This window comes from Equus caballus, chromosome 12 (assembly GCF_041296265.1).
Source record: "Equus caballus isolate H_3958 breed thoroughbred chromosome 12, TB-T2T, whole genome shotgun sequence".
Lineage (NCBI taxonomy): Eukaryota > Metazoa > Chordata > Mammalia > Perissodactyla > Equidae > Equus > Equus caballus.
Genome location: NC_091695.1, coordinates 44,564,392 through 44,577,784, shown reverse-complemented (window position 1 = coordinate 44,577,784; position 13,393 = coordinate 44,564,392). Strand labels below are relative to the sequence as shown.

Sequence of the window (13,393 nt, the reverse complement as noted above, 5' to 3'; positions counted from 1 at the left end):
ACGTTTATTTCAATAACTTTGAAGGAATTATTTAACAGTTTCTATTGTTCCAGCAGTCAAATTTTCACTAATATAGCCTAGCCTTCTTATGCAGTATTTCATTAGGGTTTGTTTATTTGTGTGTAACATTAAGTTCTAAGTTGTGACTTAATTTATGGAAATTTTCTGATTTCTTTTTTTTAATTCCTTAATTCTCAGTATTCAGTAATGTAGTCTTAAATTGTGCAGAACAAAGCTGCAACATAATTAACAGGTGGGTTATTTAAGGTACACTTTAGACCTAGCTATTGCACCAACCAGTTTTGAAATTGAACAATTAGTTATCTGTTTTTACCTACACATGAAATTCTACAGGATCCAATAGTTTCTCATGGGCAATTAACAGTTGATTGACAGTAGTCATAACAGTTGGTTTTATTTTAAATCTAGAAGGTGTTTTGCATTGATTTTATATGTACATTTAATTTCTTTTGAGAGTCCTAGACTTAACAGATTTCTAGTGATGATTGAGGCCTCATCAGTTCATCACGTCTGTTGACCTCATGTGGCCAGGGGTCCTCAGCAGCAAGCTTGTTGTAAGTAAGGATGCTGTTTGTTTAACCTGTGCTGTTTTCTCTTTCAGACGGGGAACTGGTGCTTTTAAATCCAGAGTGGGACTGCCTGCGCCTGCTCCTGTTATCAATAGCAAATACGGACTCAGAGAAACAGACAAACGCTTAAATAGGCTTAAAAAGTTAGGGGACAGCAGCAAAAATTCAGACAGTCAATCTGTCAGCTCTAACACTGATGCAGATACCACTCAGGAAAAAAACAATGCAAGTAAGTAAGGGAGATTTGATAAGCATATCTTTTTTTTTTTTTAAGTATTTTCACATAATTTTCTTTCTAAAGCATGCTTCAATAGTTTTGATCTTTTAAATATTGAGAGAAACTCGGACTCGTGCGCTTCAGCAGCACTGCAAGGTTCTAGAAGTGATTTGAGCTCACAGGCAGTCTGTATCCTGCCTCCAGATTCAGCCTGGTACTCTAGATGGGATTGTCTGCCTTTCTGGAACACTCGGTAACTGGATGTTAAATTCTTCATCATACGTTCCAGGATCGTCATATGTTTGAGAGACACATTTTCAAGTGTTAGTTTCATGCTAATGATGTCGTTAGGTCCTCTGAGAAGACAAAGGACTGGGCGGACTCGCAGGCACAGGCATGTCCCCGCGCCCAGCCAGTCTCAGGGTGGATGAGGGACCTGCGGAGTCGATAGCTTCTGGCCTCGAGGCTTCCACCTTTTTACTGCTTGCTTGCTTTTTTCCAAAACGAGTGACCCAATTTACCAAACCACCAGTTACCAGACTCAGAATTGTGATAGAGGAGCATTTTGAACGTCGCTGTACTGTGACGTGTTGTGTTAGCCATTACCGAAAGTAGCGAGAGAGTTGAGAAGAAGCAAGCTTTAAGATACCAGTTGTGTTTGGTGCAAGATCTAATGGAAACTGGGAAGGAGAGAATGAAGAAGAAAGAGGAAAGAAAGAAGGAAGCCTGAACAAGCAAAAGGAAACACTTCGTGTCTGGCGCTTTGCAGTCCTGGAAGCACTGATTGCTGCTGGGTTTCATCTGGTGACACTAGTCTCCTCTAGGTGCCGCTAGAGCAGTCAGCTCTTTAGTCTGACTTGTGTCTGACAGGAATGCAGCTTAGGAGCTCTGACTTGCTGCTCCCCAAAGTATGCCTGTTCGGGCGCTGCCCATGTCCACAGACACTTCTTAGCGCCTGAGTCCCTTCTGAGAGCTGCTCACTTGAGGCTCTTCTCCCTGTCTTCAGATGTTTGCAACCAACGCTGGGTGCCCTCCTCCCCTACAGAAAATCCTGGGGAAAAGGGAAGGTGTGTCCCCTGATGGTGACTGTCGCTGAACCCACCTGCTGCTAGGACTCAGAGGCCCAGCGCAGCCTGTCAGCTAAGAGCAGTGCTGTGCTCCTCTTCGGTCAGTATGTCCAAAGAGAAAAGGCCAGGTAGTCCGCCATCCACTGTTGACTGTCGGTTCTAATAATAAATGCGGCATAATCAACGTCTGTTTGCTGAGTCTGGTTCCTTGGTGAAACTGGAGGCTTGTGAAGCCGATTTTATAAATATATACATAAAAACACTTGGAAGCAGGCTGCTGCCACACGTGGAGACAGCCGTGACACTGTCCACGTTGAATGGCTCTGTGACATTTGTGGGGGTGTCTTGTGTTTTTCTGCATTAACTATATTACCTGTGTATAGATACTGAGCTCAGTATACTACTTAGTTTAAAAGATCAGGATGCAGCTATTTTTTAGAAAGTGCTGAGTGTACCATGTGACCATCTAAGGAATCTTTATTAATAAATGAAATACTTACCAAAAGCCGGCTGGTTGAAAAGGTACAACGGTGTGTGAGACTTGGGCCCCTCCCTCAGGGAGCTTGTGCTGTAGCTCCAGGATAGGGCAGGTACACAAGTGACTGTCCAGAGCGGACTGTTATTGCCATTTTCTAAGTCTGGAGGGAGCAGGCCATCCTCGGAGCTGTAGTCTCGGTGGTACAGAATACGAGTACAGCACTTCCAGTGACTGCCTATGGTAGGCGCTTAGCGTACTCGAATTACCTTTGTGCAGAAGAATTGAGTACTTGAAGGGTTGGTGTGACCACCTTTGAGGGTCGTGTGACAGTTGACACATGTGGCTCAGTGCTCTGCAGGAGCCGGAGGCTTCCTGCACTCCTCTGAGACCGTGGGGCGTCCAGTCTTGCTCACAGCGGCATTTGCTCAGGAGCTTACATGATTCTGTTAGACTGTATTTCTTTTGGTGTTTTGTGTCTCAGCCATACCCTTCTACCTGTTTGAAGGAAAGAGGCTTTGAAACTGCAGCTGGATATGCCGCCGGAGTGGCCCGAGCCTTTCCTCCAGAGGGGTGGGCATCCGTGGTCGGGGTGGGTGCCGGCTGCTTTCTCTGGGCTTGGCTGCCCGTCTTCAGTCTGCACTTCGGCTGGAGGTTAGCAGCTGACACAGGAACTGCTTTCTTTGAACGGCATGTGTAGTCTTTCTAAAGAAACATTTCTGCCTAGTCGGAAGGAAAATTAGTTCTTCCTTCCACACAGATCCTTTTTTGAAAGGTGTCTTGAGAGCCACAACTTGACTGTTTTGCTTTAGGATTCAGAGAGGGGAGACAGCAAGAAATCCATTTTCACAAATTCAGTCCACAGACCTCAATGATAATGCTGTTAGCAGAAGATTCTGCTTTTTTAGGCCTCTTGTGCCTAAATGGCTGGGCCACCGCCCATAATCAGTGCTGTGATGTGGGACATGAGTCACTGTAAATGCCACAAGTCAGTGCAAGATCCAGAAGCCTCAGCCAGTGGAATAAGTTTACCTTAACTAAGGAGCTCCTGTCCTGGGAAGAGTGGGCTGGGTCACCACTTCTCTCTCGCCTGTCACAGACCTCACTGAGTGATCTGAATGCTCTTCTGCTGGGCCTACAGGCTGCTTCAGAGTCCTTTCCAACATTGCTCCAGGCGGCCGTTGCCAGTCTGTGTTGGTCACGTAAGGTAGAAGCTGCTTCTTGTGCCTAATAAACTCCTTGAACTTAAGTCTTTAAAGTCCTATTGAGGGTTTTCTGGATCCTCGGGTTCTGAAGATGCCACGCCGTGTGCAGGCCTCGTGTTTACCTTGATTCAGACTGATGGTGTGTATTTCTGGGGCTTTTCTGTAAAGAGCGTGGACGCAGCCCAAGCCCTTAGGAAGTTTTGTCATCATTTGCTGCTCTTGTATCTGGCTGTAATTCTTCATGCCCACACAGGGCTACCTTAGGCTTTTGAGGACACCCTGAAGTGACGATGATAGCCGTGCCATGGGTCCTTGCCCCTTGAGTGGGGCCTGGCACCGTCAGAACTTGGTGGTATACCTTAGAAGCAGTGTAATAGCATGGCTACACACTTGGAGTCTCGAGCCACAGACTTCAGCCGGCATCCCAGCTCTGCCCCTCCCTAGATGGACAGTCTTAGACGTTCTAGTCTGTGAAGCTTGGTTTTCACATAGCTGTAATAGCTCTTCAAAGAATGCTTGTTAAGATTGAGATTATAGTTCCTTGGCTATTTTGCATAGCACCTAGTATGCAATAATTGCTAAGACTGTGTCTCTCCACCTGAAATTGCTGTCTAGGTTTATGCATTTGGGACATGTCGCAGCCACTAGGGAAGCGAGCCATGCATGGGTGTTAGTGCAGGAGCCAGGGAGCCACAGGCATACCTTAACTCCACTTAGTCAGAATCTAGTCTCTCGAGAGACTTTTGTTAGTGCCATTGTGGCCCCGTCTTTAGCCTGCTGTCACTGGCGTTCTCGAAGCCCCCAAGGCTAGTGTGGTACCTTCTTGGGACAGTGAGAGCCCTTGGCACGTCCCGGACTGTCATCTTGGTCCCGTTGCTCGCATCTCTTGCCCAGCTTGTTTGTGTCGTCTTTGACCTTTCATTGAGGAGCACACCTTTTAGGTGGGCTTTTGATGAGAGAATCCTTTTCAAATGAAATGAGAAGGCACAGAGAAATACGTAAACGTGAAAGGGAAATCTGTACGGAAATAATGCGGAGCAGCAATTTAGTCCGTTTTGTGGTTTTTAGAACACAAACAAACACACTGAAGTGCTTTGTCAGCGGTTCACTGCAGTCAGCTGACAGTGACTCTGTGGGAAGGACGGGTGGAAGGGGGAGAGCCCCGATTCAGAATCACCGTGAAATGATTCATCTAATGGATTGAAATAAGTGCCCAAGTAAGGGAGTCTCTGGGCTCGTGAGAATACATGGGAAGGGTAGCCTGTCTCAGGCAGGAAGTCGTGGCGGGCTCCCCGAGAGCAGGGTTTCCGAAGCTGAGTCTTAAGTGGGGTGAGAAGTTGCCCAAGTGAAGCACGTTCAAAGCAGAGGAATTTCATTGATGAAGAAAGGGGGACGAGTGTAGGAGTTGAAGAAAGTTCATCCTGGCTGGAGAGGCTGGGAAGAAGGGATGTGACCCTAATTTAAAACTGTGTACTTGATTCTTAGGGCCTTAGGTTATTAAAAGGGGTAAAGCCCAGAAGTGACGTGGCGCACTAGGAAAAGCGTTCCGGCCGTTCGGGGATTAGGAGAATCAGGCTAGAGAAAGCGGTTCGGGAACTGCCAGCATCTTGATGGTGCTAGCCATGGAGGAGCGGATGCTGAGCACCCAGAGACCATGTGCAGAGTGTCTGGAGAGCCTAGGCCAGCAGAGCGGGAGGAATGCAGTGCAGGGGAGGTGGGGGAAGAGCCACGGGGACGTGGAAGGACGGTCAGGAGAGCGCTCTCGCGGACGGCCCCGGGGAGAGGCTTTGTCAGGAGCAAGGGTGGTTAGTGATCGCACATTCTGCAGAGGAAGGAAGAAGGTAAGGGCTGGAAAGTATTCGCTGGGTTTCGTGGCAAGGAGGTTGTCAGGCAAAGGCTCTCATTAGAGGACAAGGCTGGATCCAAATTACGGGGGTTGCTGTCAAGAATACAAAGCGCATGTGACATTGTGTCGGTAATGGCAGGAACGAAATGCGAATGGGATGGGAGAAGGCAAAGGAGGCTTGAGAAGCAGAGTTTGGACCTGGAGCGGCCCTTGAGGAGTCCTAGGCTGAGCAGAGGATTCGCCTAGTCAGTCACATTTGAGAAGGCCGAGCACCAGGGCCCCAGTGTGTGTTCATGTCAGTAAACGTCTCCGTCCACCTGGTGGGAAGCCTTGTAAGCATAAAGAAATACTGCAGCGAAAGAATTCCCTGAACGTCCTTATATTTAAACGATAATTTCTAGTAAGTTCCGTATAATTCTAGTTCATGATACGTCAGTTCTCGAATGGCATCCAAGCTTTACTACTTCTACTCTTCTAAAAATACGCCGCCTCCTTGGGAGTAGCCCACATGGATGAGCGTGTTCTTGGTTCAGTCAGTGGATCTCCTTCCTGGGAGTTCTGCTGCTTTGAGTGCCCTGAAGCCGTTCACGAGCCGATCTTGAGTACAGAGCCTTCTGTTCTTGCTGGTTTGATGTTTGTGGAATGCGTGTTATGCATTCTTCCTCCTCTCGGTGTGAACTAACTAATGGTAACTTACTTGCTTAGCCGTGCAGAAGGAGCAGCAGTCGCCCTGGCAACCCTCAGGCATGTAGTCAGCGAGAGTCTTTGTTGGGCAGTTTGCTGGATTTACCCACTTTGGTGGTTTTTTTATTCTCCTTGTTTCCTGGCGAGAAATGGTGATTATTCGTTTGGTCGTCTCAGCTTCGCTAGTGAGTGATTTGAAGGAGTATTTTGATGGGGAGGAGGTTTTCGGGTGGAGGATGGGAGGGCTAAGTAATTGAGAATTTGACTCATATACAACATTACAAACGCAGGTCCAAAGGTAACTATAGAGAAAAAACCTGAAGACGGCAGAAAGTCGGTGGCAGGTCGGAGGCTCGTTACGGGGCAACGTAAACTAGAGTCACACACAAGCCTTTCGAGAACCTGTTGGGCTGTCACATTAGTTCTCAAGTTGTCATTCCCAGTGGGATCATCACAAGCTGTTTGTATCCTGGTCCGTAGGAAGGAAATTGGATCCTCCTTTGTCCCGAGAGTGTCACGCCAGCAGCATGCCTCTGCCCCGTTCTCTTTGCTCGTTGGCAGCCCACCCTCACTGGAGGGAGGGGCCGAGTCAGTCCTGAACCCCTTCGGAGTCTCTGCTGCTCCTCCCGGGGCTGACAGGAACGCCTCAGAATAGTGCAGCACTTGGGGGGAATGTCTGTTGGCAGGAAGAGCACGGCTCTGAGTTCTGTTTCTTGTGTGAGACCATCGTGATAGGCTTCGTGTCTCAGGGCCCATTGGTAACGTCTTTCTGTCCTGTATTACTGGCCGAGTCATATGTTTACTTTGAGTTAATGAGTGATGGATTTGGGAAACATATTTAAAATGATGAGTTTAAGAAGAATTTGTGAAAGGGAAGAAACACTGATTTTTACTTAGCTTTACTTCGAGTCTTTTATGTGGTAAAATACTAAATCAGGAAAAGAAATATTTAGTTTGGACCAGTGTCATGATGAAGGACAAGCTTGGAGTGAAATCTCAATCTTTGCTATGCTCAGAGCTCTTTAACCATGAAATTACTTACCTCAGAAATGAGCAGACGCGGCAGAACTCGGAGAACTCAAAGGGAGACAGTGTAGGGAATGCTTACGTGCTGGCAGAAGCCGAGCTGGGGGCCAGGTCTGTCTTCCACACGTTTGTATAACCTGGGCATTTCATAGCTACTGGCCTGGGTTGGGGCACTGTCTTGTTGTACGCTGCTGTGTTACCAAGAATGGTTTTCACCCTTGTTTTTATTTTCTTTAACTTTGCAGCTTCTACCCGAAAATCTTCCATTGGTGTGAAGAAGAACAGCAAGGGCAGAGGACTGACGAGGCCGCCAGCCTCTGCCCGCTCTACCTCGTCCACGCTAACCCACGCCAGCAGCTCCAGGGCACCAAAGACGCTGAGGAAGCCCGCAAAGCCTTTACCTTCAAAGACAAAACTCCGAAATCACTGCAAACGGCTGGAGCAAAAGAGCGCTTCGAGAAAACTCGAAATGGGAAACTTGGTACTTAAAGAGCCTAAAGTAGTTCTGTATAAAAATTTGCCCATTAGAAAAGATAAGGAGCCCGAGGGACCAGTCCAGGCCAACGTGGCTGGTGGGTGCTTAACGAGACACGCAGCAAGAGAGCACAAACAGAACTCTGGCCGAGGTGCTCCTTCGCATGGGGAGGGCGCTCCCTGCACATACACCCCCAGGCGGTCGATGAGGACGAGAACGAATCTGAAGGAGACCTCTGATATCAAGCTTGAACCAAATACGTTGGACGGCTATAAGGACAGCTCGACGGAGCCTTGCCCTGACAGTGGCGAGCAGCCGACTCCTGCAGTGCAGGAAGAAGAACTGGCTCACGAAACTGCACAAAATGGGGAAGCAAAGTGTCATAAGACTGACAACAGCATGTCGAAAAAGAAATCGCGACAAGGAAAACTTGTGAAACAGTCGGCAAAACCCGAGGAATCCACTCCGGTGCATGATTCCCCTGGAAAAGCGGGTGTGGCGCTGGATGTGATGGGGTCCCACTCTGACCAGGGCGAGCACAGCGGCCCAGAGGGCCTGCCTGGGAGCTACACGGACTGGGCCCCTTCGCCTGGGGGCGGTTCGGTTGTGACATCAGATAGCTTCAAAGCAAAAGACAACTTCAGAACTGCAAAAAGTAAAAAGAAGAGGCGAATCACAAGGTATGATGCACAGTTAATCCTGGAGAATAACTCTGGGATTCCCAAATTGACTCTTCGCAGGCGTCATGATAGCAGCAGCAAGGCAAATGACCAAGAGAGTGATGGAATGAATTCTTCAAAAATAAGCATCAAGTTGAGTAAAGACCATGAAAATGATAATAATCTCTATGTAGCAAAGCTTAACAATGGATTTAACTCAGGATCGGGCAGTAGTTCTACGAAGCTAAAAATCCAGCTCAAACGGGACGAGGAAGGTAGGGGGTCCTATGTGGAGGGGCTTCATGAAAACGGGGTGTGCTGTAGTGACCCCCTTTCTCTCCTGGAGTCTCAGATGGAAGTCGGCGACTACAGTCAGTATGAGGAGGAGAGCACCGACGGCCCCTCCTCTTCGGAGGGCGACGAAGAGGACGACGACGACGACGACTTTGAAGATGACTTCATTCCTCTTCCTCCCGCCAAGCGATTGAGGCTGATAGTTGGGAAGGACTCCATAGACATTGACATTTCCTCCAGGAGGAGAGAGGATCAGTCTCTGAGGCTTAACGCGTAAGCTCTCGGTCTTAAGCTGGCCTGGGATAACTACTTTAAAGAAATAAAAAATTCCAGTCCATTATTCCTCAGCCGGAACATTTTAGTGGCAGCACTTCTCTTGTCTCTTCCCTTCTCAGCGTAGTGCTGTCGCGCGTACCGCGCGCGGACTCTCCTGAAGTCTGGTTTGTGCAGATTTTTATTGTGCTTTTTCAGTAGCCTTCTTATGTGCAATTCGGAGATAGAGGCTAAGCCCTGTTGTGAAAGAAAGGCTCAAGCAAAACTGTACAGTGACAGCGACTTTCCACCCAGGACGTTGAAGACAATAACATGGCTACACAGTTTTCTTTTTTTTTTTTTTTAACTTTAAGAGCATCACCTGGCTCTTTAATATATGACTAAACAATAATTTAAAACAAATCATAGTAGCAGCATATTAAGGTTTTCTAGTATATGCTAATATCACCAGCAATGATCTTTGGCTTTTTGATTTACTTGCTAGATGTTTCCCCTTGGAGTTGTGTCAGTTTCACACTGTCTGCTGGCCCAGGTGTACTGTCGTGGCCTTGGTTAAAATAGCAAACCATCGGTTGGGAGTCAGATTGGTTTCTTGAAAAACAAAAGTACAGTGACATTCGTGGTGGCTCCCTTCCCAGTACATTATATGTACGAGGGTGGCGGTGTGCAAGATGAGTTCCAATGCAGCGTATTTATTGCTTGTCATGTAAATTAAAGACCTTGTATTTAACACTTTTCAATCCTTTTAGATAAAATTGTTCTTTGCAAGGATGATTGGTGCTTATTTTTTCAAAAATTTGCTGTGAACAATGTGATGACAACAAGCAACATTTATCTAATGAACTACAGCTGTCTTCATTTGGGTCTTCAAGCTTTCTGTTGCACTTGTAAAATGCTACAAGGAATATTAAAAACTCTATTCACTTTAACTTATAATAGTTTATGAAATAAAAACATGAGTCACAGCTTTTGTTCTGTGGTAACCTATAAAAAATGTTTGTCTTTGAAATTCATTGTAAAGAACTGAAAACAGTGTATATGTTGTAAATATTTGTGTGTTGTGAGAAATTTTTGTCATAAGAAATTAAAAGAACTTACCAGGAAGGTTTTTAAGTTTAGAAATATTCATGCCAATAAAATAGGAAATTATAAATATATAGTTTTAAGCACTGCATCAGTGGGAGTTCTTGGCTTATGTTTATGTATGAAAATATCAAAGATTTTTTTGACTATATTATCAGTTAAACAAAAGAGGAGTCAGATTTAATTTGTTTTTTGAAGCACTTTGAGAAGAGAAATTAATTTTAAGTAACTTAATGAGCAAATTTTTGATTATTACTTTATGTTCCATACCAATCTTTCATGTCTCTGGATTAATTTACAAATCATTGGGCAAAGAATTTGGGAATATAAATCTGTAACAGGTGTTCGACGCCAGTGGGTCTCTTAATTTCTGGGAAATGTGTACATGTACTTCAGATATCCAGTGTTCCTAAGTGAGATCAATTTAGAGGACTCGTGTAGTGTCTAGAGAAAAGTAGCCCATGTCTTAAAATATTCAAAGGAATCTGCAGGTAACGAAAAGTCCGCTGGAGAAAACCTCAATGCTTACTGTTAGGACTTACTGATTCCTACCGGTTTCCAGGCTCTGGGGACATCATTTAAACTAAGTTCCTTTAAACTGTTGCTAGTAGGTTTCAAATAGAAGTTAATAATATTCGTAAAGGTTTTTAACTTTAGAATTGTTTTTCTCCTCCTGTTCTTCGAGGCATTACTCCCGTAGTCTTACCCGTCTCCTTGTTGGCGGCGCAGTCGCACCCTCAGGTATTCGCGTGGGAGCGCGTGGCCGGCTGCCTTGCACACACACACACTCGCCCCGCTCTGCTCCGGCCAGCGCGCGTCACCTCCAGAAGTAGGGCGGCCCCGCCAGGCCTGTCCCGAGGCCCTCGGAGCCCGTTAGAGACCCTCTGCAGGGCAAGTGGAGGCCCGCGGCTAAGCAAGGCCCGGCCCAGCCTGTCTGCAGAGTCCCCCTAGTCTGGAGCGTTGGAAGAGGTTCAGAGACTCAATCTGGAGCTGTTTCTTGGAATACCAACAATAGCCCTTTCAGGAATTTCAGTCTTAAGGAAAAAGCAACAAAATACCACATTTCCCACTTCTCTCCATTTTTAAGCTTAATTTTAGTAACTTATTTACGATGTTTGGACTCTGTTCCGGCCTGTCTCTGGAGGCCGATCCTCCCGTGGGTCTGAGCAGCGCCCTTGGCGGCGGCCGGCCCGGGAGTTGGCGTGCACAAGCGTCTGCCAGGAAAAGCCAATTTCCGTTTGAAGGTTAGGGGCCCCGGGCCACCGTGGCTCCGCCGTAGCTTGTCCGCGTGGAAGCGCGAGCCCGCACACTGGCGACCGCCGCGAAAAGGTTGCGTTCAATAAACTTAGCTTGAGCTTATGCAATGATTGGTAAAGATTTTGGCATTGTAAGAATTAGGAAACGATCATAGAAATATATGTAAAGTATTCAATTTTCAATCGTTTTTCAAATTACTGTTTTAAATTGTTTTGCTGAGTTGTAATACTTTTGAGATACAATGTATTCCTTGTACTGAAAGAATGAAAAAAGGACTTTTTCAGCATTTGAGGTAAGTTCTTTAACGTTTCATTAAAAACATTTTTTACAAATATTTTGTACATGCACTTGCAGTATTGAGGTTAATCATTTTAATAAATTCGGAAATTAAAACAATTTGGCCGGTGTTCACTGTATCTGAGAAGAAAAAATTAAAGCGCTGACTTCCTCCACAAGGTCTTCATTTACGGTAGAATTGGTAAAATCAGAGTTTCTTGAGCTTTTCTGTCTCAGAGCTTGGGGCCCTCGGAGCCCTGGTCCCTTCGCGGCTGCTTCCACTCGGTCTGAGAGACCAGGGCCTGAGCTCCCGTCCTTCTCGAAACGGGGAGGCTCCCTCTAAACTCACACCCCAGCCCGGAACCCCAGGACGCTTGTGCAGCCTGATTGTCAGTGGCTCCTGCCTCACCGAATTGGACAAAACTGACAGACCGCAAACTGTCGGGGGCCTTTTTTCTTCCAGTTAATGTAGCAAAACCTAGTTGAAGAGGAAATACAACTGGCATAGAGTCCGGAAACCTGAGTTTGCCCAGCTCTGCAGCACCCCGGTGCCCCTGAGCAAGCCGCTCATCCCCAGGGCTCGTCTTGCCGGCGCCTGGAAGTCAGTGTAGACACCTGGTCCGGTCGCCAGCTAAGCTTCAGGATGAGCTGCGTCCCCTCCGATGAGGGCAGCCGGGGTGAGGGGTGCAACCCACTGGAAAGCAGACTTCCCGGGTGGTGGAAATGTCCGCCCGAACTTGGGTTCCCGCAGGAAGAGAGGCTGAGCGAGGGCCCACCTGTCTGGCGCTCGGCCGCTCATGCGGGCACGGGCTTTCTCTCTGCTCTCCAGTGGGTTACTCCTTTCCAGTGACCGGTGGCCGCCAGCTTGCGGCATGCCGCGCAGAGCCCTGTGTGGTTTTTGTTCACAGATGCCCACCCTTGTCACTGACGTGCGCCGCCTCATGTGTGCTGCAGACCCCGGTGGCACCAAGCATGGCACAAGCTGCTGACCTCCAGGGCACTTCTGTAGCCCAGGGTCATGGCAGGTGTGACCCTGGCACACCGGAGGGGGAGAAGATCAGCCTTCTGATGTCCCGGCTTGGGCACTGCCTGTGATCGGCTCAGAGGAGAAGCGTGTGGATCCTGCAGAATGGGCAGGGGTGGGAAGGGCGCCTCCCCCTCCCTGGCACCTCTGCCGCTCGCTCTCCCGGGGTGTCGAGCTCCTGCTCCTGGAAACGGTTGGAAGGCTGCTAATCGGGGGGACGGGAGATGGCCTGCAGTCTCATGGAGGTGACTGCAGTAACGTTCTTTTAAAAAGGTAGTCTGTTACCGCATTGTGTTTTCTCCTCAGATTTGTGAGTTTTTCCCCTAAACTGCAGCAGACAGTGACTTCCACCTCTTGGAGGTGACTCACCCTGTTGCGTCTGTCAAGGGGAAGCAGAGCGTTGCTGGCCCTGCTCAGGGACCTTAAAGGCTAGCAGGGAGTTTGGAGATGGGAACCCAGGCCGAGGCCCCGAGCAGGCGGCATCCAGGGTGGCAGGAGTGAAATGGCGTTTCTTAATGAACACCTGTTATATAATAGGTGCTGCTGGGGGTGGGGAGGCAAGACTGGGGAGTCTTTGGTGTGGGGTGTAATTAAAGCAGGTGAGATAACCAAGGGGAAGAGGACAGAGCCCCAGGGCCCTCTGGGCCCAGGTACACAGGTGCCCCGTCAGGGTCCTGAGCTGGCAGAGTGAGGCCTGGGATGGCACTTGGGGAGGAGCCCGCCCGGCTGAGGGTGGGAAGAGAGGAAGCCTTGCTGTGATGGAGGGAAGGCGGACAGCTGGAGGGGAGGTGGAGTTGAGGACGTGCTTCCTTCTGTTAATAAAGAACAAGCGGGTCTAACTGTTGGGATGGGGAGCCTCCTCGGGGTGGGGGCGGGGGAGTTCAGAGAGTCTGGGGAGGACGGTGGCTTTAGGAGCTTGGGTCCATCTTCCTTGGTAACAAG

The 13,393-nt window shown here is 48.1% G+C and overlaps 1 protein-coding gene across 5 annotated transcripts in view; it reads left to right on the top strand.

Annotated features, from left to right (window-relative positions):
• KMT5B (lysine methyltransferase 5B) overlaps positions 1–11,547 on the top strand; it is a 53,369-nt gene extending 41,822 nt beyond the window's left edge. For all 5 annotated transcript variants that reach the window (XM_070230226.1, XM_023654596.2, XM_023654597.2 and 2 more), the window contains 2 exons: positions 623–819; positions 7,356–11,547. In XM_070230226.1, the coding sequence (XP_070086327.1) occupies positions 623–819; positions 7,356–8,815 (1,657 nt within the window). In that variant the 3' untranslated portion in view covers positions 8,816–11,547. The remainder of the gene's footprint in view (positions 1–622; positions 820–7,355) is intronic.
• Positions 11,548–13,393: the final 1,846 nt, after the last annotated feature.